This window comes from Bos javanicus, chromosome 12 (genome assembly GCF_032452875.1).
Source record: "Bos javanicus breed banteng chromosome 12, ARS-OSU_banteng_1.0, whole genome shotgun sequence".
Lineage (NCBI taxonomy): Eukaryota > Metazoa > Chordata > Mammalia > Artiodactyla > Bovidae > Bos > Bos javanicus.
The window spans coordinates 2,661,380-2,688,719 of record NC_083879.1 but is presented as its reverse complement, the minus strand read 5'-3'; the positions used below and the strand labels follow the sequence as shown (position 1 = coordinate 2,688,719).

At 38.5% G+C, this 27,340-nt stretch overlaps 1 protein-coding gene across 7 annotated transcripts in view; it reads right to left on the bottom strand.

The window, feature by feature from the left end:
• DIAPH3 (diaphanous related formin 3) overlaps positions 1 to 27,340 on the bottom strand; it is a 562,435-nt gene that overhangs the window by 202,029 nt on the left and 333,066 nt on the right. For all 7 annotated transcript variants that reach the window (XR_009739822.1, XM_061434429.1, XM_061434430.1 and 4 more), the window contains 2 exons: positions 14,092 to 14,215; positions 6,126 to 6,291 (listed from right to left, as the gene is read on the bottom strand). Coding sequence is in view for 6 of the 7 variants with exons in the window: in XM_061434429.1 (XP_061290413.1) it covers positions 6,126 to 6,291; positions 14,092 to 14,215 (290 nt within the window). In the remaining variant the exon portion in view is untranslated. The remainder of the gene's footprint in view (positions 1 to 6,125; positions 6,292 to 14,091; positions 14,216 to 27,340) is intronic.

The window sequence follows — 27,340 nt, the reverse complement described above, 5'->3', positions numbered from 1 at the left end:
GAAATTTTGTTTTTAAACATGTTACTTATAAGACAGCAAATAACAAAGGAATTCTAAGAAGTAAAAGCACTTAGACGTATCTGTCGAAGATGCAATGTTTAGCAATATAAATGAGGTATACGGTGAAATTTGCTCAAGGAGTTAAGAGTGTTGTTTCAATGTGCTACTAATTCTGGTTAAAGAAAGAAAGTAGCAAAAGACCTTTCAATGATAAAGAACCTAAGCATTATCAGGATAAGAGGTGAGAGTCTTGACAAAGAAACCATGTAATTTGAGCCTAAGGATGTAAAAGCAGTTTGAACAAAATTCTGTAACGTGAAGATGAGTGGGAAGTGGGACCAGGACAAACATATTCTTCAAAGTCACAGTGACCAATGAGAGAAACTAAGATTAGTCTTAACCTCTAACAACAAACACAAGCATGCTACAGCTGTTGGATAAAATAAAGACGGACAAAAGGGTTCTTTTAAGATCCGACAAAAATTCATCAGTTCATCCTGGAGAAGCATTTTATCCCTATTCATAACAGGTCCATTGGTAATGGCATATAACAATGAGTTTAAAACCAGACCAAAATGGAAAGCAATCATTGTTATGGAATAGTACGTGACTGAAGGCACAAATTTTGGTGAAGTCTCATGCCTGGTGGGCCACCAATTCCCTCAGCCTACAGTGTGAGGTCTGACATTCCACCTAGTGCCTCCAATTTGAACTTTATTCCCCACATCAGTCTTACAGGAAATAAAAATCCATTACAGAGAGGTACTGACTCTCTACCCCTCCCCTTAACCCTCACCTCACCACAAGGGTTTGTATTAATAGGCCTCTAATTTTAAAAGTGAACATTTTAGGCTTTGAAACAGAACCAGACCTGCAAACATTTTTCTATCATGCACTCGTCAATGTAAACAGAAAATTATTCTATGAAGGGGTGAGGAAATGAAGAATGCTTTGTGATGATTCCCTCTAGTAAGTTATCAAAAATACCCTTAGAAATTACATTTGGAGTTTTCTTACAAACTCTCTGACGAACAATGTAGTTAGAAATGATATTAAAAATGAGAAAAATACAGGGTGTGGAGTAAGGCAGCCCTCCGTCTGACCCCGTGCATGGCAATTCTGAAGCAGCTCTGCTAAGGCATGGACTGTTATCCTCCGGCCCATAGTTTCCCCCAGGTAACATTCTGTACCTCACTAAAATGCTGTGCAGAAAGTGGGATGACACATGAAGAGCATCTAGGACAGGGTCCTAGCAACTCCATCAGTGGCAACTGTATTTGGCTGAAGATAATAAGAAAAATAAAGCTAAAACATTACAATGGAAGCTTACTCCCTAATTCTTGGTAGCTGATCAATAGTTCTAAACAGATACCATTCCCAATGAGCACACCGCCCACAACAGATTGCTAAAACAACAATAATAAATTGATTCCTAGTTGAGAATCCCCAACTAGAAAAGATTGGGGCAAAACTGCTGTCACAATGAACAGCTGTTTCTCAGAGGAAGCCACAAGATCATGAAAGCCTCCCTGTTAAAACAGACGAGAATACACGTTCCTTTGTTAACTAATGCAAAAAGGGTCTGCGAGAGGAAAAAGGAAGGAAGGAAGGAAGAGGCGAGGGAGAGAAGAAGGGAAGGACAGAGGGAGAGAGAAAGAAAAGAAGCTGAACAGCTCTTCCTATACACATTAGATGGGAGATTCTAGTAACACTGGGGAGACTCCCTGGACTAGCATCTCCATTTGGTCACCTGTTAGCTGTGTAACAATGGGCAAGTCACTATCTCTCTAAGCCTCAGTTTCCTCATCTGTAAAATGGGAATAATCACAGTACACATACCACATCTATTTGTTGTTATAAGGATTAAATGATAGAATAGCACCTGGCATTTGACTGACAGTAGATGTGTTAGCTATGAGAGAATGTCACCCACTGTAGTTGGGGGCATCTGATACTAGATGAAGAAAAGTCTCAGCAGAGATCAGAAAGGTGAGCACAATAAACAAGCCAGGCAAAATATGGAGGGAGTGCACCGGGCACTGGGAAAAATAAGCAGAATGACCTGAACTCCAGAGCAAACACTCCACAGAAAGCTGCTGTAGTAGAGGGCAGGTGTAGAATGAGTGCTCCAACTTCTTATGTGCAATACCAGACAGATCTCTACTTTCTGGAGAATTTCCTGCTCATTCATGACCTGGGTCACTAATGCCTGTGAATGATGTAACAATGTGAACATATTTTAACATATTCAGCATTTTAACAATGTAAACATATCTTAATAGAAACTTAAAGAGAAAATATGTGTTTGTCTAGTGTATTTTTAAAAAATTTTATATTGCAAGATATTTGCTTCCTAATATTGTACTGGTTTCTGCCATACATCAACATGAATCAGCCTTCCCTCCCGAACCCCCTCCGCCACCTCCCACCCCAGACCGCCCCGCTAGTCGCCACCGAGCACTGGGCTGAGCTCTCCGTGTCACACGGCAAATTCCCACTGGGTATTTCTTTTACATATGGTAGTGTACGTGTTTCCATGCTCCTCTCTGAATTTGTCCCACCCTCTCCTTCCCCCACTGGGTCCACAAGACTGTTCTTTGTGTCTGTGTCTCCACTGCGGCCCAGAACATAGGCTCATCAGGATCATCTTTCTAGATTCTATACACATCCATTAATATACAAGCAGCTCAATACCAGAAAAACAAACAACCCAATAAAAAAATGGGCAGAAGACCTAAACAGACATTTCTCCAAAGACATATGGCCACAAAACACAAGAAATGATGCTCAACATTGCTTATTATTAGAGAAATGCAAATCAAAGTTACAATGAAGTATCACCTCACACTAGTCAGAATTGCCATCATTTAAAATTCTATGAACAATAAATGCTGGAGAGGATATGGAGAAAAGGGAACCCTCTTGCACTGTTGGTGAGAATGTAAATTTACACAGCCACTATGGAAAACAGTATGTATATTCCTTAAAAAACAAGAACTATGACCCAGGAACCCCATTACCATATGACCCAGCAATCCCACTGCTAAGTCACTTCAGTCGTGTCTGACTCTGTGGGACCCCATAGACCTAAGCACCCCACCAGACTCCCCCGTCCCTGGGATTCTCCAGGCAAGAACACTGGAGTGGGTTGTCATTTCCTTCTCCAAAGCATGAAAGTGAAAAGTGAAAGCGAAGTCGCTCAGTTGTGTCCGATCTTTAGCATGGACTGCAGCCTACCAAGCTCCTCCGTCCATGAGTTTTCCAGGCAAAAGTACTGGAGTGGGGTGCCATTGCCTTCTCCAAGCAATCCCACTACTGGGCATATACTCTGAGAAAACCACACCTGAAGGAGACACATGTACTTCAATACTCCAATGTTCACTGCAGCACTTTTTACAACAGCTAGGAAATGGAAGCAGCCTAGATGTCTATTGTATTAATGTGACTTTCCAGAACAACCTTCAACATATGAAAGTTCCACATCTATCCCTAATATTTTCATACTAACTCACTGAAATTAGCATAGTTTCTGAAGTTGAATAGTATGGAATTAAACAGCAACCTAAGAGATCAGAAGACAATGACAAACAGACATTTATTTCTCAGTAATTTCTATTAGTCTTGACACTGTGGTCTTTCTAAACGTCTACTGTACAGCACTTTTCTCCCAATTAAAAAAAAAAAAAAAAAAAGGACACAATCTCTAAAATTCAAGAACTATAACCATAAAAAAAGGAAGAAAAAATCTGTCTGCAAAATTGTACTTCCCTTATAGTCTTCTTTATGCTTAATTTTATTCTAAAGAAAATTCCCTCTCCAAATTATTTATTCAAATACAGTATTTTATACTTAGCTCTAATGATTTTAATTTAGTACAACATGAATATGAGCGAGTGTGTGCATGTCTGTGTATGTAGGAAGTGTGTGGTAGCAGGTACTTCCAGGAGCCATGTGAACTCTGAAACAAACTATAGCTCTCACCTTATCACCCTCCACCTTGCACCTTTCTCCACTCGAACACTTTTCCCTCTGCCCACCGCCTACTAAGGATGCTAAGTTACCCACAGAAATCCTACCAGATCTAAGGCAGATGTGGAATTAGATGTGATTCAAAACCATACAATATGGACTTGGTCTCTTTCTTCATTTGCTCAAGTGGGGAACAGAAACAGCAAAAGGATGCAGAGTTATCAGGAAGACTGGCTGATACGTGTAAGGCATTTGGAAAACTATCTTGTTCACAGAAAATATTCAGTACCTGATGGGTATTATTATTTTGTAATTTTATGTCATGGATCCTCAAGACCACCCTTAGGTTTGATAATTTGTTGGAAGGAGCCACAGAACTCAGAAACTTTGTTATACTCGCTGTTACAGCTTCTTACAAGGAAAAGATACAGAGTAAAATCACAGTTGTCTTCTCCCAGTAGAGTTTCATTATTCCAGCAAGGACACGTCACAACACATGTGATATGATGTACTGCCAAGAAGGGAAGTTCAACCAAGCCTTGATACCAAGAGTTATTGAGGAGGTCAGTCATGCAGACCAGAATGTAGACCACCACCACCATGAATGACCTTGGCCCCTCAGTCTTCAACACCACACAAAGGATGAGGCGACACAGTGTGGCCCCAGGCCCCAGGTGAACAAAAACAAGTGTTCATAATAAACCACATTTTTTTGCATAACTATCTAGCTTGGCCCAAGGTCCCGGGTATACAAAAACTACTTTATTGGGCAGGATATTCCAAGAGTTTACAGTTGTTCTCCCCAGAGCCAGCCAAGGACCAGCAATTTCTTTGAAATGTGCAGGGTTTGAGTACCTCAAGTTTACTGAGTTAACCCGTCATGGCATAATAATTAAGCAACTACCATGTACCAAGAGCTGTGATACTTAATACTTATCTCATTTAGTATTTAAATACTACCCTCAGAGAAGAATTAACATTTCCTTTTACAAATATGGAAACTGAGGCTCAAAAATGTTACAAGTATTTATAGTCATATAACTAGTGTGGAATCCAAACCCTGTTCTCTCAAACTGTAAAGCCTTTGCTATTTCTACTAAACCATGTTGACTCATAAAACATAAAAATTAAAGTAGCATATTATGCAGTACATCACACATATGGGCACATAAGTATATCTAATAGTCAAAGTTTTTTCTGCTAGTGAAAAAATAATTTTGAAAAACACTGTGAATTTATGGAGGAAGTAAACTAGACTTGTGAACCAATTTTCATTTAAAATATTGACTTTTTATTGAAAGGCTATCTAGTCATAATCAGGTGATTATAACTAAGTCCAATAAATTCAGCAATAAAGCTTTCCTGAAATTAAAAATAAATTCAACCTTCTTTAAATTCAATCTTTTTTTTTCTTTATACCTCAAAAGTTTTTAATCCCCAAAAACATTTGCTGAAACACAAAAGTGACTCACCCATCTATTACGAACAATGTAATTTTTCATCGTAGAAATGAAAATGTATCACCAGTTTCCCTAGGGAGACAACAATGCTTTCTCACTTTAATATGTGTGTGGGTTTTTTCCCCCATTTAATCAGCTAATACTTTTCAAAAGATCTTTTTAATGCCTAAATGAAAGGATTCCACATCAGAGACCTGACCTCCCTATTAAAGCATCTAAAGGAAACCCTAGGAACTTAAAATCCATTCAAAGGCAAATCGCAGGTAGCTTATTGTACAATGCATTAAGAAAAGAAAAGGGAAAAAAAAGCTTCATAAAAACCGTACAGAATTTGGTGAAATTATACCACAAAAATAAAAATTGATCTTAAGCATAAAGAAACAAATTCAGAGCCAAAAACTTATTATAAAAGTGCTTTGTAATCAGCCAGGAGGGGAGTCTTTATGAAAAACTTCAGAATTTGTCACTTTTTCAATCAAAATTTCTGATTACAACTTAATGTTGGGAAGGCCCAAAAGAGAACAAAACACACATTTTTCAATAGATTTAAAAATCTAAAATTTTTAAAGCTAAATTTCAACATCTGAAAACGTAAGTTTTACTACAGACAACAGGAGTAGAATGAATTACTAAACAGTAAATGAAGTAATATAGATATAAATACTTTTTAAAAACAAATTAAGATTTTTAACATACCATAAACATGTTTCTGAAGTTATTCAAATCAGTCAAGAAGTCTTCTACGGACACCTTCTTCACGTCGATGGCATAGTACGCCATTATATTCTGGTATAACTTGTCCATGTTTTCATGTAATTTTGAAAGTTTCTCATATTGTTCTTTTGCACTGATAACAAAGCTGTATATTATAGTTAAGGTACTCTGAAATTTACAAAGAAATGTTTTAGGGAAAAAGAAATCCTTAAGTAATATGTTTTAATTGTTAGCCATTATTACACATCTCCAAAATGCCAAAACTATTAGAGTTAACCATTCTTAGAATTCAATCCATACTGTACAGTGATGAAATCTTCACTGTGATTCCTAATTAACAGTGGTAAAACAATCAGAAAAGTTAAATATTTCACATTTTGCTTTTACGATTGGGTTCAAGGATATTTTTCTTCTAATTTGCCTATCTTATCAGATCCCATAATATGATTTAAAATCATAGTTCAGTAGTTTCAATAATATTCAAATGTCTCCTTATACTTTCTAAAAATCTAGATCAAAATAGTACTAGCGGGCAATGCATTTATATCTAGTATCATTTTTAATCCTTGAATGAACAAGATTCTGTACCTAAAATCAAAAAATCGTAAGCAATTCTAATAATACATACATGTATCTCCATATACTGTCTTGTGAAACAACCATATTTGTGAAATGCTATAGGTGAAGTGAATTTATGTAAATAGAAATCACATTTCAAATGCATTCAGAAATTATCATTACATGGAATTTTTGCTGATTCATTTGTAATGTACAGTAAGCATCCCTTTATTTACCTACCAAGTTCAGAAATCAATGTTGGTTCATTTATTCAATCTATGAACTAAAACTTATGTCCCAAATACAGACTACATCCACACAGATCATTTATATAGCCTTAGTGAAGTCACTCAGTCATGTCCGACTCTTTGTGACCCCATGGACTGTAGCCTATCAGGCTCTTCCATCCATGGGATTTTCCAGGCAAGAATACTGGAGTGAGTTGCCATTTCCTTCTCCAGGAGATCTTCCCTGACCCAGGAACTGAACCCAGGTCTCCCACATTGTGGGCAGATGCTTTACCATCTGAGCTGCCTTAACTCTCATTTAAAAGAGGAATCGTTTTCTGCCTTTGCTTGTCCAAACCTATCATTCTAAGCTTAGTTCAATTCTTCCTCTTCCATGAAGCCCCCTTGTCTAATCTCTGCGGCTAAGAGTGATTACTTGTTCCACTGAGTACACAGCACTTGCAGTCCACTGTACTCTGTGCAATGAAGTTCTTTGTCCTTCTAGTTCAATCCCTTAGACGTGCTTTGTTCTTGCTTCCCTGGTGGCTCAGATGGTAAAGCGTCTGCCTGCAACATGGGAGACCCAGTTCAATCCCTGTGTTAGGAAGATCCCCTCAAGAAGGACATGGCAACCCGTTCCAGTATTCTTGCCTGGAAAATCCTATGGACGGAGGAGCCTGGCGGGCTACAGTCCATGGGGTCACAAAGACTCAGACACGACTAAGCAACTTGCCACATTTGGGGGGCTAATCACCTGTGACTGTCTGCCCTTTCTCTAGATGTTGTATTAAGTCAAATCATTTGCAACTGTATTGGTGGTGATGACTAATTTCACTCTACTGTCATCACTCTTAAATTGTGGTAGGAAAAATAAGAAGTCTCAAAAGTCTGATGTGAGAGGATATATAGATATATATATATGACTAATTCAAAGCTGTATGGAAGAAATCAACACAACATTGTAAAGCAATTTTCCTCCAATTACAAAATAAATTTTTTAAAAGCCTAATATAAATCATGGAACTCTCTTCATAAAATCGTGCATATATACATTCATACACAAACACATACAATTTTGATGTAATGTTATGAGCTAACAGAGTTCCTAAAAAGTAGTTGCCCTGGACAACAGGTTGTACTACATGGTGGGTATTCCTAATTGTATGTTCTACAGGTACTCATATTTTGCCTCAACATGACTTATAAGGCTTTCAGGTTTTTGTTTATTTATTTTTAATTGTAGGATAACTGTTTTATAATATTGAGTTTGTTTCTGCCATACACCAACATGAATCACTCCACAAATACTAATAACTTTTTTCTAATACCTAGGAATATGCCCATTCACAGGAATCAGATCAGATCAGATCAGTCACTCCGTCGTGTCCGACTCTTTGCGACCTCATGAACTGCAACACGCCAGGCCTCCCTGTCCATCACCAACTCCCGGAGTTCACTGAGACTCACGTCCATCGAGTCAGTGATGCCATCCAGCCATCTCATCCTCTGTCGTCCCCTTCTCCTCCTGCCCCCAATCCCTCCCAGTATCAGACTCTTTTCCAATGAGTCAACTCTTCGCATGAGGTGGCCAAAGTTCTGGAGTTTCAGCTTTAGCATCATTCCTTCCAAAGAAACCCCAGGGCTGATCTCCAGAATGGACTGGTTGGATCTCCTTGCAGTCCAAGGGACTCTCAAGAGTCTTCCCCAACACCACAGTTCAAAAGCATCAATTCTTCGGCACTCAGCCTTCTTTCACAGGAATAGGCTTGGTAAATAAGTTAAAATAAAGCCCTATTATTCAATAACACTTCTTAGATTTTCAGGTAAGAATCAAGAGTTAATAAAATGTCAGAAATATGCCTGGACATACTTAATAAAAATAGCAAAATTCCATTAAATGATATGATGTGAAAGAGGATCAAGAGCCAAAACCATGGAAATTACATGGTCTTTTTCAAACAGCTAGAGTTTTAAATATTCTTATCATTGTTATCTGACGGAGGAGCCTGGTGGGCTGCAGTCCTTGGGGTTGGTAAGAGTCAGACATGACTGAGCGATTTCACTTTCACTTTTTACTTTAATGCATTGGAGAAGGAAATGGCAACCCACTCCAGTGTTCTTGCCTGGACAATCCCAGGGACAGGGGAGCCTGGTGGGCTGCTGTCTATGGGGTCACATAGAGTCCGACACGACTGAAGTGACTTAGCAGCAGCGGCGGCAGCAGCATCATTGTTATCTGTATAACAATTTGCTCCCAAAGGAAATGAAGTACAACTTTAAATAGTGGAATTACTGACAAAAAATGCTAAGATTGTGATTGAATTGCAATGATGTTGGAAATAGCCAAATAAATTCTCAGAAGTATAAATGACTATCTGATAGAATGGAATAAAGGGCCACTTTAATGAGGCTAGTGATGGGTACTATCTCATTAAGAGATAGCAGAACCTTCAGATTAAAAAAAAAAAAAATCATCATCATTTGAAAGAAAAAGCAAACACAGGTGTTCTCATGCCAATTGTTGAACTTCAGTTAGAAATTAATGCCCATAATTGTAGTAGTAACAAGGCTTTATTTTTTCCCCAGCACAAGTCCTATATTTATAAAAAGCTTTACAGAAAGGCAGGCTATTCAACAAAAGTTTGATAAAATTCATTACAGAAACATTGATATATATCCAATTACATGACACTTTTGTGAAATCTATTTTCTTTTCCTTTATCAAGACTAAGGCAATATTCTGATGAACTTCTACTTGACCCAGTGGAATTTCCCCATTTGAAAGGTACAGGAGAACCAGATCTGTGTTCACACACGCTGGACAACATATGTTTAGTTTTGGCCAACTGAGTAGTCAGACTGAGATTTGGGATTTAAACAAATTCTGTTCATTCGCAAGCAATACAGCACAAATAGATTCTACTTTTATTGGCATATCATTGCACCTCCCCACCTAAGACACCTTTTACTTCCATTAATCACGTTACAAGGATCAGCTTCAACCAGTGCTACACATCTAACACCTTTAAAAGATCTTCTCAATGACCTGGGACCCAGACGGCCAGGCAGTCAGCTAATCTACAAGTATTCACGAAGCCCCACTGAGAACATCTCTTCTAGACACAATGGAAAACCCTGGCTAACAAGGTAGCAAAGTCCCCATTTCCATGAAACATGCGTTCTAGAGAGTGGTGACAGACAGTAAATAGATGAATGAGATATTCAGACAGGAATAAGGGTGATAAAAACAAACGTTTGTTCGTGATATTGTACAGGGCGACAGAGCCTAACTTATGCAGAGTAGTGAGGGAACTCCTGGCTGAGAAAGTGACAATGACCGATGCATGCCTGTCAAGCCCAACATGGTGAATGTGCCAAGACCTCTGCGAAGGAAGAGATCACTGTAGACCTGAGGCTGTACAGAGGATGAAGAGCAGCATATTTTAACCCAAGTCTTTAAAGTTTGTTGACAATGTGTTAAATGGAAAATAAGTGAGGGAAAGCAAGGGGAAAAAAAGGAGGAAAGACTAATTTAAGAGAAAAAATCTGCTCTTACAAATCACTCAATTACCTAACTTCCCACTCTTGCAAATGGACCATGTATTATGCAAGTTTACATTTCACTCATTCCACTCTTCCATTTTACTTCCTAATCACACTTAAATTAAATTAAAATGTCCTAAGTTGCTTTACCAGAAAAATTCTGTGCTTTATGCAGTGTGAAATATAGATACAAGTAATATGCAAGTTTTTCTCTCAAGGAATTTATTGGGACAGTTTTAGCATCTACCTAGTAATTTCTGGAGTGTCCAAAATATTGTTATACAGCGGGACAGCAAAAAGGAAAATGTGAAAATAAACTGTGATCACAAAGAAGAAATTTGAGGACTAAAAAATTGAAAAGTGACAAATAACTTGTCATGTAAGTTCTATGGCAAATACAAAAATATCAAGTAAAATGATTTTTTCTACGAGACTTGGGAGACAGTGGGACATGGAGAAAAGAGAAATGCAAAGGCCTGTGTAAGGAGAATTCTGAGGGTGATGTGCTAGGATCTATTTGTTATTTTTCCTTAAGATATATTCCAGAATGTAAAGGTCAAAAGAAAGGAATAAGCATCGCATGACACCAATCCTGGCATTTTCCCAGTTTCTCATGGACAAAGAATTTTAAAAGTATGTACACCTAACAATATTGGTGACCCTACCACAAATCACATAACAAATATTTCAGGCAAATGCTTACAGTGAAATTACTCTAATTACACTTCTCACCAGACTTATTAGCAACTGAAAAGTAGGGTAATTATTACTAAAAAGTTAATGTGATAATGAAATAACTGTGTATGCCTTTTAAAGAATATAATTTTGTATTTTTTAATATTAAGATGTGCATGTAAAGAAAACAAGTACTGCTAGAATAAAAATACAATATACTATAATTGAGTGCTACTCATGAAATTTCATGAAATTACAATAAAAGTGTATCACTATAATATAAAACAATTAACAAATTATTTAATAGTTCAGTAAATCATGATTGTTCAATCTAGATATCTATTTGCATAAATGAACCATTAATAACTTTGATAACACACATATTCTTTCAGAATTAACTGATGAACCAAACATTTGATATGTCTTTCAACTAATAAGCACTAATACCTAAAACATAAACAAACTGCCAGAGTTAATAACCCCAACTTTAGTTAAACACAGGTTTATTTATTGTGCATTTAGTCCCCAAATTCTTCCATTTTCTAAGATGTAAGCTCACAATTTTCCATTTTAATAAAATCTGTATAAATGTATTTAATATTCAAAATCTGACTTGTTGTCAGTCCTAATTAAACAAAGCTTTGCAATGAATGAATTTAATTACTTAGAAACTAGTATGTTTAAAATGAAAAGCAAACGAGTGCAATCTAATCTCAGCAAAGAATATTTATGATTACAAGCTTTGTCAATAGCAAAGTGCACCAACTGTTCATGTATCTGACTTCCAAGAGATACATGAATGCTAATCAGTTCATTAGAGGCATCTAGGTTGTGATATTTAGCGACAGGATGTAGGAGCTTTCTTGTCCATGGAGTATAATTGTACTCAGAATGAAAAATTGTTTCCAACAAAGCTTCATCCTTCCTGTTTCTGATTTCCTGCTGGCTGCTTTTTATGAGCTGCATACCTTTCAATAAGCCAACATCATTCAGCTTCTGTGTCATATGAACACAAATATGGATAGGTCCTGAATTGTCTGCTGAGCAGGATTCTACTAACCTTATTCTAATCTCAAGAATTTATTTCAGGTCCTATGTTCCAGATAACTGAGATTCATAATTAGTACATGCACAACGTATTACTGGAAATTGTATGCAAGCAAAACCTTTTCAAAAATGCTTCCTATCTATAGGGAACAATAAAAAGTGCCTCAATGAACAGTTCTTAATGATCACAATATTGTCACATATTAATATTGTAACATCATAAAATGGTGGGTGGGGGGAGTTAAGAATGATGCAACATGTAATTCTACAATAATAAATTAGGCTTAACCATACTTTGCCAAAGGAGAAGGTGTGGCAAACACCTTGGATAAACACAGATTTCATCTTCAGTTTTCAAAACATAACCTTCTCAAATGTAGTGATAAAGATATCCTGCCTAATAAAAGAAGAAACTGTGTGGATAGGAAACATATGAAAGGAAATAAACACATTAGCCTGAATTGATTATTGCTCGAGTGAATTTTTATGATATTTCCCAAAAGAGATGGTGCAGAAAGCTAAAATTGAACTAATTCACAATTAAGCTGAAAGTATACAGGACAATAAATATTCTATGACAAGCCAAATAATAATTTTGTGACTTGCCAAATCTCAGGGAAGAAGAAATGAAAAGAGGAAAAGTAGTTATTTTAAGTATCTCAGTTTAACATAAAATATTAGGAGTATCTACTTATAAGTGCTTGTTTAGAAGTGGGTTATCCTTTCACATGGAATTCTGAAGCCCATATGGGATTTTAAAAATGTACAGTTGTAATATTTTATTATAAGGCAAAAGATATGTCTCTAATTTCACAGAATGGTTTGGAAAGCAACTCAACATTAGTTTCTGGAAATAAAAAAAAAAAGTTTATTACTTCAATTACTCATTACAGATGAGTTCACTGACAAAGTGGGGCTTCCCTGATAGCTCAGTTGGTAAAGAATCTGTCTGCAATGCAGGAGACCCAGGTTTGATTCCTGGGTTGGGAAGATGCCCTGGAGAAGGGATAGGCTACCCACTCCAGTATTCTTGGGCTTCCCTTGTGGCTCAAGTGGTAAAGAATCCGCCTACAATGCGGGAGACCTGGGTTTGATTCCTGGGTTTGAAAAAACCCCTGGAGAAGGGAAAGGCTGCCCACTCCAGTGTATAGTCCATGGGGTAGCAAAGAGTCGGACATGACTGAGCGACTTTCACTTCCCACTGACAAAGTTAGTGCAACCAAAGATAATGAAATTCAAAGAACCTTAAATTAAGCAGGACACTCCTAATGTTATTAGTTTTTATGTATATATGCATATCTACAGACATACATACACACATGTATTGGTCCATTTAACTTGGGTCAGGAAAATACCTATACCAGTAAGACTGTGTAAGTTCAGTTTTGCTTTTGGAACAGTGTAGTATTTCTAAAGGAAATTTTAAAGTTTCTCGAATATGCGTTAATTTTTGATATGTAAAAATTCATTGTTGAAATTAAGCTGACAGGCACACCAGTTTATAAAGTCTTCTTCTGCTTCAAAAGTATTGGTCCATTTCAAAAGTATCTATATCACAGCATGATATTAAATTCAAACTTCCTCAAATTGAATCTTTCTATCCTTTCAATTTACCATGAACATCAGAAGGAAATAGGGCATATGGAAGAAAAATGAGGAGAGAATGTATTAGATTAATAAAAAGGAAAAAAAGGAATAAAATTAACAGAATAAATCTCTGTATTATTCACTACAGGCAAAACCCTTGATAAATTTCCTTGCAAGAAGGTAAAGGATAAATTTTCTGTAATTGGGCATTATACAGTGATTTCTGGTTATGCAAGTACACTTAAAAGGTTAAGTAAATTGTATTCCTAATTGACTAGTCATTTAAAGTTATTTAGATATCAAAGGATATGGACATCTTTGTCACAAACTTATCATGCAAGTCTTCAGGAGGGGGAAAGATTTTCAAATCTTTCTCAAGCTGTTGAAGTTGTCTTCCCATCTGCTTCAAGTTCTTTTCCAGGGTTTCTACAGAAACTAAAAGAGAGAATATTATATGCCTTAAAAGGACAAAATCATAATATAAAAAAGTAAAATATTCTAGAAACAAAACACATGAAAAACCTTACAATAACAATGAAAAATCCACAAAAATAAAGGAAAGGTGAATTTCAGTTAAAGTTTTAAAAACCTTAAAAATTTTAAATCCAGAAATGAAGAAAACAAAAGATTTTTAAAAACAGGAAAATTTTGGTAAAGCTCACATACACAAACCACATTTAAGAAATATCTTTTGTTGAAAATCAAAGTCCTTGACCTGCATAAACAATACAAAATAATCAGTCAATTAAGAAAAAGACGGCATAGATCAGTCTTATGGACTTCTGTGGGAGAGGGAGAGGGTGGGGGGATTTGGGATAACGGCATTGAAACATGTATAATATCATGTATGAAACGAGTCGCCAGTCCAGGTTTGATGCAGGATACTGGATGCTTGGGGCTGGTGCACTGGGACAACCCAGAGGGAGGGTATGGGGAGGGAGGAGGGAGGAGGGTTCAGGATGGGGAACACAGGTATACCTGTGGCGGATTCATTTCGATATTTGGCAAAACTAATACAATATTGTAAAGTTTAAAAATAAAATTAAATTTAAAAAAAAAGAAAAAGATGGCAAAGAAAGAGTATGTTTTTAAAATTAAATCTATTTCAACACAATTTGAGCACTTTTCAAAATGATGGTCTTTTGAGAGGGGAAAAATGTACAAAGAAAAGATGGGGAAACTCTGCTCTCTTGTCCAAGGTCACCTACATCAAGAATGAAAAGATATCAGGGGTTCTTTGAGTACATGGGAAACAAATTTCAAACTTTCTTTACTGTTACTCTGAGAACAAGTAAACTCAGTTTATTAAATAATAAAGTGTTTTTGTGTATACATCCTTGCCTAGTAAAAGTCACAAGTAATCCACATAAAGCTAAACCCAGGGGAATATACTTAAGTATTCTGTGGATAGATGGATGGTTGGAAGACAAATAAACTGTATTTTTAATTAACATTTAAATTAAATGTATTAACACATTATTGAACAAAATCACATACTTAAAATATTATGATTAAATCACTGATCACATTTTACTACACACAGACAAACATCAAATCTGGCAGATAGATATCTAGAGAAAAGACAAATAAGTCTGAGGAACTTCCATGTAACAAAAAGCACAAGGCAAACACTGGGAAGGAACATAAGTGGATTATTTGTTTTTATCTGATGTCTAATACATCATTCTAACACCATCCACTTCTCCAGTACCTACTGGTGTCTCCCAATTCACTGATACTCATTGCCTGGAGTTAGCCCAGAACCCACATGTTTAAGGACTCAGTCCCATAAAGACTGCCCTTATTTGAGAGGGCAAGTTATGGGGATCACCTGTACTTCTAACCAATGATAAATTCAGAGGTTCTCATGCACTCCCCGCACCCCTTTTATTTTCTATAATTTACTGGGATGCCTCACAGAACTTGCAGAAGTACTGTACCTGCTACTACAGCTTTTATTGTAAAGGATCGAACTCAGGAATAGCCAAATGAAGACATGTACAGGGCAAGAACACGGAAGGAGGGCTGCACGAGGCCCCACATTCTCTGGGTGCAGTGCATGCATGGCCTCCCGGAGCACCCACGTGTTCACTGTAACATAAGGCCTCTGTGCCTCTTCATCTCAGCGTCTCAGCAAAGCCTCACAGCACAGCTGCGATTAACCTGATCGTGGGCTCTCTTGCCTGACCTGGAGGCGAGAGGGAGGGCTGAAACGTGTGTCCCTCTGACCTCCTGGTTGGTACTTCTGTCAACCAGTGCCCCATCCTGAAGTTCCCCAAGCTGGCCCTGCTCCCACCTGCCCTGAGTCATCTCGTTGGCATACAAAGACACTCATGATGTAACAAGGATATTAGGAACCAGGACATAAGTCAAATGCATAGTTTTTCCTCTGTCCCATGGACACGGCAGTGTGTGTCTGGTCAGCAGGCGGGACCCCAGTGCCTGCAGGCAGGCTGAGAGGGGCGCACTTCTGATCCACGAGCTGTCCTCAGAGCTGCCTGGCGGCCAGGCCTGTGCTCAGCGGAGGCCGGCGGCTCTTGACTGGAGACAGAGCGCGAGCTCCTCAGGGGGTGGGAGAAGGGCTTCAGGCAAAGGCTTCCAGGGGATCCTGGGAGCCCTTCCCAACTCATGGGCAGCCAGCTGGGTCAGGGATGATGTTCTATCACCACATGAGCAAAAGAGGAAGAATGTCACCTCATATTTTACCTCACTGATATTTCATAAATATCAACTGCTGTAATATAGGATGAAGAATTGTAAAGTTTAAAAATAAAATAAAATTTTAAAAAAAATAAAAAATAAAAATAAAATGGATTATGAGATGTTAATCTTATTCGGAGAACTCAGTAAGACTCAGTGAATGCCTTAAAGACTAAAGCAATACTAAAATCAAAGGAAACAAACAAAGAAACAAAATCACCACAACCATCATCATTGCCAGGAAAAGTGCTGTAGAAAGAAAAGTTGCTAATTTTAAGAGTAAAATGTTTGGGATGTTAGGAAACTCTAGGGCATATTCAAACATCTAAGGTTGGTATCATAAGGAGAAAAAAGTTGTCTCACAAAATGGTTCTGTGGCTACTTAACAGATAAGCTAAGCGAAGTCGCTTCAGTCGTGTCCGACTCTGTGTGACCCCATAGACGGCAGCCCACCAGGCTCCCCGGTCCCTGGGATTCTCCAGGCAAGAACACTGGAGTGGGTTGCCATTTCCTTCTCCAATGCATGAAAGTGAAAAAGTGAAAGTGAAATCGTTCAGTCGTGTACGACTCTTCACAACCCCATGGACTGAAGCCTACCAGGCTCCTCCGTCCATGGGAGTTTCCAAGCAAGAGTACTGGAGTGGGGTGCCATTGCCTTCTCCGCTTAACAGATAGAAACCCCATTAAGCCATTATCTAAGCTTCATCAGTTCTACTTGATTACATTATTTGTGCATTATAGTTAAGGTAATTTAACTGTAATTGATCAACTTTTCACTGCTGGTTTTTAAATAAAGACGAAACCACAGTCAGAAGAAAGAAAGGTGCATGCAAGTTCTATGTGAATAAAATACAACTGAATGCTCAGGGCCATCTGATGTATAAACTAAAGAGCATCTAAGAATGTCCTTGGTGCTCTTCAGTAATTATATATATGAAGACAGTACTCACATACATCTTTGGACACAGTTTAACCACATAGCTTAACTTGAACGTGTCTCAAGTTCTTTGAAGTCAGTGATGATAATTTTTGCTATTAGAAGTCCCAACGGGAACAGAGAATTTTAAACTGCACTCCTTGAAAGTGTTAATTTATTGGTATCTCTGTATGTGATGTGTATGAATTTTATCTTTCAATTATGTCACATTTCTTGACCAATAAGTTAACCTTATCTTTTTATTCCTTTTCATTATTTAGAAGTAACAAAATAGTCATCATAAAACAGAGTTGACTAGATATTTTTAAGGCACTTTCAACTTCTGCATTATACTGTTTTCAGTCAGATGGGATATCCCTGAGTCACCTCAGACACTGTGTGTTTCTGCTCCCAGCCAACCGCCCATCTGCAATATCCATATGACTGTGGGCAGTAAAACCATAATGCTGTCTTCTGTGCTGGAGACCTGCTAGTCTTGACCCTTCCTCCCTTGAACTCTCAGATCCAAAGGATTGTGACATCCCTCACATGGTACTTGACAAATAAAACCTACTTGCTTGCTAAGTTGAAAACCACTCAAGGGATCTGGAACACTAATCTCTTTTTTGACCTCTGGTCTCCTACTGTTTCTCTCAGAGCCATATCCAAACTGTACATGGAAGTTTTCAGACAAACATTAGTTTCAAGATACTCTGCTGCTATTGCTGCCAAGTTGCTTCAGTCATGTCCAACTCTGTGTGACCCCATAGATGGCAGCCCACCAGGCTCCCCTGTCCCTGGGATTCTCCAGGCAAGAACACTGGAGTGGGTTGCCATTGCCTTCTCCAATGCATGAAAGTGAAAAGTGAGAGGGAAGTCTCTCAGTCGTGTCCGACTCTTAGCGACTCCATGGACCGCAGCCTACCAGGCTCCTCCGTCCATGGGATTTTCCAGCCAAGAGTACTAGAGTGGGGTGCCACTGCCCTCTCCGAAAGATACTCTACCTCTGCTTAAAAACCAGACAAGAAACTCCTTACACAGCAACATCAGAGTTCCACCGACAGCGCAGTCCTATTTCCTAACCTGCCACACTTCATACCCCAATCAACTCCTAGTTTGATTCCACCCAATGCCCTTCACCTATTCCGTACCTGATGCCGGAACAGTGTTGTCTATCTGCTTTGCCCACTCCACCCAAGTCACTCCTGTTCATACTTTTAGAGTAAGAGGCCGAAACGCCAATCTGGTCCTGGTGATGCCCCCTCCCACCTGTCAGGCCTAGCAATCATATCTATCTTTGCAAGGATGACACCCATTATTTTTAGCATGTGTCTTCCTCTCCTAACTGCCCAGGGATTCCTGAGGAGAGAGACCTATATTTTATGCATCTTTGCACCTTGGTTTACATAACACAGGGCAGATACTCAAATATTTGTTCAAAGAATGAATTTGGGGTTTAACTTTAACCTCTCAAGAGGTTAAAACACTAAAAAGGGAAAACATAATAGATTAAATATCTAAAACTTTAAAAGCTAAGACACAGACTTTTCTCCAAGTGGCTAGTCATTATGATAATTATACACTAGAAAAGCTCTGAATAAAAGTTAAAATCACAACTATAAATATTTAGATTCAGAAATCATGATACAGAAATCATGTATATAGGTTCTCTGCAATATGATGTCCTCTATGATTTACCACATTAAGATTTCAAATAAAAATGGAGAAACTGCATACATTTATGTAATCTCTGTAATTAAATACTAATCATCTATGAATATCTCCTGGAGGTGTTGGTCCTTATTTCATAACAAGCTTACTAAGAAATGTCACACTCATTTTTACATACCATGATACACTACTGAGGAGTTGATGTCATTGAAGAATGCTTTAAAAGCAACATATTGCCAAAAAAACATTGTAAACACGCAAACTAAATTACCCTTCCTATTCTAAACACAATTGTTCTATGAGACAAACTAAAGCCTATAGCATTTAAAGCTCCAAACATATGATTTTTCCTAGACAACTGTAATAATAAAGCTTTAAGAGTATTTCACAATATGCACGTCAAAAATAATACACTGGATGGACATGATGGACAAAAACCTCAGTAGCATTAAAAAAATCTTTAATATTAAGTAGGCTGAAGACAAAATCTAAGTTCTAGAGTATCATTATAAAATGCATTATGTTGACAGAAAGTATAAAACTAAAATAAGATGGTACAACAGCACAAACTCAAAATAAATTGCAGTTTGGTTCATAACAAGCAAACGTGTAAACTTAAAAATGCAATGCTTCTTTTAGCATTATCGGCCGATAACGACTATCGGCCATGACTGGCCGATAATCCTCAGCTTGCCTCCTTCTGCTCAGTTTTTCCTTTTTTTCATTGTCTTGATTCTTGCATGCATAGGAGCGTGCTCAGTCGCTCAGTCCTGTCCAACTCTGTGGGACCCCATGGATTGTCGTCTGCCGGGCTGCTCTGTCCATGGGATTTTCCAGGCAAGAATACTGGAGTGGGTTGTCATTTCCTCTCCCAGGAGATCTTCTCAAGCCAGGGAGCAAATGTGCATCCCTGGTGTCTCCTGCCTTAGCAGGTGGATTCTTTACCACTGGGCCACCTGGGAAGCCCTGTTCTGATTCTTGTTGTTGTTCTTGTTCAGTCGCTCAGTCCTGTCTGAGTCTTTGTGACCCCATGGACTGCAGCACGCCAGGCTTCCCTGTCCATCACCCTGTCTGATTCTTGAGGGGATCCCATATAATAATACATTATAATTTGCATTAGGTATTAATTTGCTTATGTTCCACTTAGGATTTTTCAACTTTATGATGGTGAAGAAAGCGATATGCTTTCAACAGAAAGCATACTTTAGACCTTGAATGTTGCTCTTTCTCTGGGCTAGCAATGTTTGGGACATGCTCTCATGATGATGGAGAGCAAGCTGCAGCTCCCAGTCATCCCATGTGGGTGAAGAATTAATATACTTACGATCTGTACCCATACAACTACTCTGGTTTTCACTTTCAGGACAGTAATCAATAAACAGTATAAGACATTCAACACCTTCTTATAAATTAGGCTGTTAGATGATTTTGCCCAACTAGAGGTGAATATGAGTGTTCTAAACATGGTTAGGCTAGGGTAAGCTGTGATCTTTGGTTAGGAAGATGTATTCAATGAGTTTTCAACTTAGTTTCAACTTGTGAGGGTTTATCTGAGTGTAACATCATCATAAGTCAAGGAAGATCTGTTCAGACAATGAGGGTTTTGTTACATTTTTCTACGCATCACACTGCAAGGGAACCACCTCTCTCTCTGGTGGAGTCTGGAGGAAGGGAAGGCAGACAGAAAAAAGGCAGGCAGAGGAGAGGAGGCGCACAGTGGTGGTGGGCTCTGGTCGGCCCTGCGGAGCCGCGTCACCCACGCCAGGGCGAGAGCAGCAGCCCTGCCCTCCCCCACCAGGAGGAGGGCGTGAAAGACACAAGACTGTTAGAAGAGAAAGCAGTACTGATGGGAGAAGTCTATTTAATGGAAAACCATATTTACCTAAGAAGCTGAAAACTACTTTCTACCAATAAGATGTTCAAGACTATGGTAAATACTATACAAAACAGACCAATAATAGAGATGTTTGTAACATTATTCAAAATGTTCCCTCAAGATAATGATTTTGTGCACGTGTGTGTGGGAGGGAGGCTCAGATGGTAAAGAACCCATGTGCAGTGCAGGAGACCCAGGTTCCATCCCTGGTTCGGGAAGATCTCATGGAGAAGGGAATGCAACCCACTCCAGTATTCTTGCCTGGAGAATTCCATGGACAGAGGAGCCTGGCAGGCTACTTTATGGGGTTGCAGAGTTGGACATGACTGACTAAAAACACACGCACATGGTAAATATTAAGAATAGACTGATTTTCAAATTTTGCAATGAGTTTTCATGTATGGCTACAGGAGACCATGCAGGCTTACAAGTCTTGGACTGTGTATCTCTCAACTTGATACATGACAATTATTTTTGTGCTGCTTAGATCTTTGCCCTGAACTCCAATTTGCTGGTTGAATATCTTTCCTTAATGTTTAATAGGCATCTTAAACTCACATTTTCAAACTGGAACTTATCTTCCTCCTGGACTATGCTCCTGCATCTCAGTAAATGACTGGTGTTATGACTCCCCTCTTTCCCTCATACCCCACACATCCAGTCCCAGGATAAATCCAGTTGGTTCTACCTTCAACGTAGATGCTTTGCTTAAACCCTCTCACCTCCCTTGCTACCTCTTCCTGGTCCCAGCCAACATTCTTTCTCCCTGGGATTATTATTACAGCATCAAGTGGTTTCACTGCTTCCGTCACTGTTCTCCATTTTTCCTAACAGAGCAGCCAAAGCAATCCTTTGAAAATGCAAGTCAGCTGTCACTCTTTTGCTCAAAACCTTTCCGATGGCTCCCCATCTCAGAGCAAAATTAAAGTCCTTACAATGACCAGCAAGTCCCATGGGATGTCACCTCTCTGATCGTATCACCTGATACACCCTTCTCCACCCCCAATCCCGGGTCACACCTGTATCTAGGGCTTAGGCGCCTGTGCGCCCCTCTTGTTATGTGCTTCTCTCACAGACCTTGTCTTACCTCCTCACACTTTGTCAGGTTTTCATGCAAAGGTCTTCTCTGATCTCTTAAATTCCAAAAAAAAAAGTACATGGCCTAGAATTCCACAGCTAACCACCCAACATGATATACACTGACTTCTCTCTGGTCTGTATAAATTTCCAGAGACCAGAGACTTCTTTTGTGTTCATGTACTCTATCCAGTGGGCTTCCCTGGTGGCTTACGGTAAAGAATTCACCAGCCAATGCAGGAGCAGTGGGTTCAGTCCCTGGGTCGGGAAGATCCCCTGGAGAAGGAGATGGCAGTGCACTCAGTGTTCTTTTCTGAAGATCCCATGGACAGCGGAGCCTGTGGGCTATATAGTCCATGGGGTCACAGAAGAGGGGAACGTGCCTTACAAGTTAAACAACAACAACAACTCTCTCCAGTACCCCGAATGGCACCTGAGATACAAGATATATTCAAAAAACAACTCATCAAACACTGACTGAGTGAATGCATCATATATGAGCCGCTGTCACCTTTTTTTCTGTCACTCAACGTCAGTCTAAGACTTATTCTTTTTTGTTTGGTTGATTTTGTTTTCTGTTAGTCTAATCCTTATTAGTATAAGTGCCTAGGACAGTGTTTCCTAGGCAGTGAGAGTTCAATAAACATTTTGAAAAGAATCCTTTCAAAACACATCAAAAACTATTAATGAACACTATTTCTTTTTTTCAGAGAATATGTAGTTTGATAGACAGCTGCTGAGAAGCTGACATGATGGTGACAGACATTTATATGCCACATGGGTCTACCAACTGATCAATTTTAAATCTCTGCTTCTGAGAAGAGAGGGGAAGGTTATCTAAGAAGACATTTTCTTCAGGTTTTCCTATGAATGTGAATAAAATCTTTTTGAATGTTTCTATTATTTTTATCATTTATGATCAGTATTAGTTCATATTTCCATATGGCATTTCTCAATAATCCTGGGCTAATAAACTTGATCTCACATAACATGCAAACATCTGCAGAAAAAAAGAACTGTAAGTCACTGAAGACCTGCTGGAGACTACTTGGTTTCAAAGGCTATTTAGTAGTAGAAACCTTTTTTTCAAAAGAAATCTTCTACCAAACTTCAAAATACGAAATAAAACTCTAGTGTCAGGCTGCAGCACAGAGGGTAAAGAGAATCCATTTTCCAAATTCCACTCCCTATGCTGATGTATCCAACTGGTGAAAATGCACTGGGCTATACATTTATGATTTGTGCAAATTCTTTTATGTATGTTATTCTATAATTTTTAGAAGAGTACAAAAGTCTTTTAACAACATAAATCTACAAAATTCTTGGTCCTGTACGCTAAAGCTTCCATATATTTCAGGCAAGATGCAGCTGGAAACCGTTCAAACAACTTTTGAGAATATACATTAAAATTAATAATACATATTTACAGAGATCCATGTTTACTGCATCATTAATAACAGCATAGGAAGATATGTGTAAATAAGAAATTATTACTGAAAAGCAACAGCAACTACAACTACTACAAAAGCAGAGAATATTACACAGTGCTTACTAGGTCCTATATACAATTTTATAAATATTTACACACAGAAACCTATGGAGTCCTCACATCAAAGCTCTAAATTAAATACTAGTATCATCCCCAGTTTCGACGTAAGAAAACAGGGCCCAGCGAGGATGAGAAATGGGCAGTCGGGAGTTTAAACCCCATCTGTCTAGTCTCAGAGCCTATGATGGTAACAACAGCCTCTCCCTTAATATAAGGTAGAACTATTCTGAAAGAGATGGGAATACCAGATCACCTGACCTGCCTCGAGAAACCTATATGCAGGTCAGGAAGCAACAGTTAGAACTGGACATGGAACAACAGACTGGTTCCAAATAGGAAAAGGAATATGTCAAGGCTGTATATTGTCACCCTGCTTATTTAACTTATATTCAGAGTACATCGTGAGAAACGCTGGGCTGGAAGTAGCACAAGCTGGAATCAAGATTGCCGGGAGAAATATCAATAACTTCAGATATGCAGATGACACCACCCTTACGGCAGAAAGTGAAGAGGAACTAAAAAGCCTCTTGATGAAAGTGAAAGAGGAGAGTGAAAAAGTTGGCTTAAAGCTCAACATTCAGAAAACGAAGATCACGGCATTCGGTCCCATCACTTCATGGGAAACAGAGGGGGAAACAGTGGAAACAGTGTCAGACTTTATATTTTTGGGCTCCAAAATCACTGCAGATGGTGACTGCAGCCATGAAATTAAAAGATGCTTACTCCCTGGAAGGAAAGTTATGACCAACCTAGACAGCATATTAAAAAGCAGAGACGTCACTTTGCCAACAAAGGTCCATCTAGTCAAGGCTATGGTTTTCCAGTGGTCATGTATGGATGTGAGAGTTGGACTGTGAAGAAAGCTGAGTGCCGAAGAATTGATGCTTTTGAACTGTGGTGTTGGAGAAGACTCTTGAGAGTCCCTTGGACTGCAAGGAGATCCAACCAGTCCATTCTAAAGGAGATCAGTCCTGGGTGTTCATTGGAAGCACTGATGCTAAAGCTGAAACTCCAATACTTTGGCCACCTCATGCGAAGTGCTGACTCATTGGAAAAGACTCTGATGCTGGGAGGGATGAGGGGCAGGAGGATTAGGAGACGACAGAGGATGAGATGGCTGGATGGCATCACCAACTCGATGGACATGAGTCTGAGTGAACTCCGGGAGTTGGTGATGGACAGGGAGGCCTGGCGTGCTGCGATTCATGGGGTTGCAAAAGTCGGACACGACTGAGCGACTGAACTGAACTGATCACGTTTTTATTTCACTCACTGAAGTCATTTATTAGAACTATTGAAATCATCACTACCTGTCAATAAAACCTCCTTAAATTCAGAGGCATGTTAATAAATTTCAGTTTTAATTGCTTCACAAGCTCATCAACAATAACCCTTAAATGCCCAAACATTTCACAACATAATATAAATGTGTTCCATATATAAACCTAACAGTGTACTCTTATTTTATAATTAGTTTTTATAATTAATTTTAGTATTATTTTATAATACTCAGAGATGATGGTGCTGCCTCCATGCACTTATGGGAGTTATAACAAGGATGGCAGGATTCGGTTGAGTAGTGTCTCCCAAACTCCACATCCACCCAGCTCAGAATGTGACTTATTTTCAAACAGGATCTTTGTAAAGAGTTAAGGATCTCAAGATGAAATCATCCTGGTGGGACCTAAATCAAATGACTGGTGTCTTTGTAGTGAGAAGTGAGAACACAGGGGCACAGAGAAGAAAGCACTATGAAAACAGGGCAGATCAATGCAAGACTTGGCGACAGCCACCAGGAGCTGAGAGAGAGGCACTGGATGGCTCCTCCCCAGAGGCTCCAGAAGAACCCAATCCTACCAACACCTGGATTTCTGTATTCTAAACAGCTAGGTACTAAATTTATGCTGTTTAAAGCGACCGGAGTGTAGTGATAGCTCATGGCAGCCCTAGGAAACTAATACAACTACTAATTCAAGACTCTGTAAGCTGTATGAACAGTCTGGTTCTGGGAAGCAGTTAGCAGTTCTACCTTCAGCATCTTTTCAGCTCCACGACTCTTCACCCAGTTGGTTACATGTCAACCTTGTGAGTAATGAAATTTAGCAGCCAGCCAGAACTGTGTTTGCTCCATCCACTGCATAGGCGTCTTTATAGTACATAGATTTGTTATATTTAAGCTATCCTTCAGAACACCCTGGAGTTTTATCTACCTGGTTTGTAATTTCCCACTTCATGTTGCAAAACTGAAGTGCAGTAAATACTGCTTTCCACCCAGAAGCCTAAGAGAGCTCCAAGACCTTGGCTGTCCCTGTTGCCCCTGGCCTGTTACTTGACGCTAGCTCTGGCTCATAGGTGATGCTGACAGAACTGTTCAAGTAGCTATTGCAAATCTGCAGGAGGACAAAAATCTGCAAACACTGTAAACTGCTAGTTTCTCAAAAAGATTAACACTGTATTGATGCCACTTTCAGTCTGCTAACCTCCAAAAAGATATAGAGGTCTTCCTGATGCAGTTTTCTTCTTCATCATCATCTATCAGCCCGAGCAGCAGCCAATTCAGGAAATGTTCCCAGCTCCATATCTCAGAAAGCAATCTTTAACTGCAAGTAGTTCCTTCATGCCAGTGTATTTCAATGTCAGTCTACAGAGTCCTTAATCCTTCTAGAGATTTTGGCCATAATCTTTCTGTATTCCTTTCTGCTGCCTTCCAAAACAGTTTACATTTGTATTATAAAATAGTGTAATATTTACAACCTCATATGCAAGTCGCCAATTTCAACTTTAGATGCCAAATTTACATAGACAGTCCGTGGAAATAAACTGGCAAGATTTAAGTAAAATCCTGCTCACCAAACAACGTGAACCTATTGGTTCTTTACCAGTACACCACATTCCCAGTGCACTATAAATATTTTTCATAAATGCTGCAATTACCTTGTGAATGGTTCACTTGTATTTCATCATACCCTTTTATGTTGAAAGTGTTAACTTGCTGAATGTAAAATTTTACATAAACGGCTCTTTTAGTAAGTATATGCAAACCTACATGTGAATTGCCTTTTTAAAATAAATTTATTTTAAATTATATTTAGTTTGTAGTAATATTAAAATTGTTTTACAATTCCTGAGTATTAGATGGCTAGAGATGGTCAAAATAGATCATTGAGACATAACTAAACAGGAGTCACAGACTAGCTTTTTGACATAGCTTCTTACTCTCCATCCATATGTAGAATAATATTTTCACTATTTCCACATGCTAATAAAAAAAAGGGTAAAACCATCTATTCATATCTCAATTTTGGAAAAGTGTCAATAGATAATTCAGAGTTCAACTAGTCTTTGTTGGCTACTTGCTTACCAGAAAAATTCAACTATTATATAGTAGCAAAACAGAGAGAGTGGTAAAGAAATATATGCAGATGTAGTGAGCAAAGACATGATGAAACGAAACTAAAATTTGTAAATTTAGCTCAATGTAAATGAATGCATTCAAAAATAAAATCCAGGAGATGTAAGAACGCATTCTGAAAATTAAATGTAAACACTCATGAATATATTTATTTAGAATGCCTCAATATTTCCTCATACATATACTAATTTATGTGTCATGCCTATAGTCAAGAAAGAATTGATGCATACTTGTAATAATTATTTAAAATCATGTGATAATTCATGGTTTGTATAAGAACCTTTGCTATTCCTAAACTGATTACTAGTGAACACCCAACACTGCAGGTCTATAACTGTTTCCTTAAATTATCTGATAAA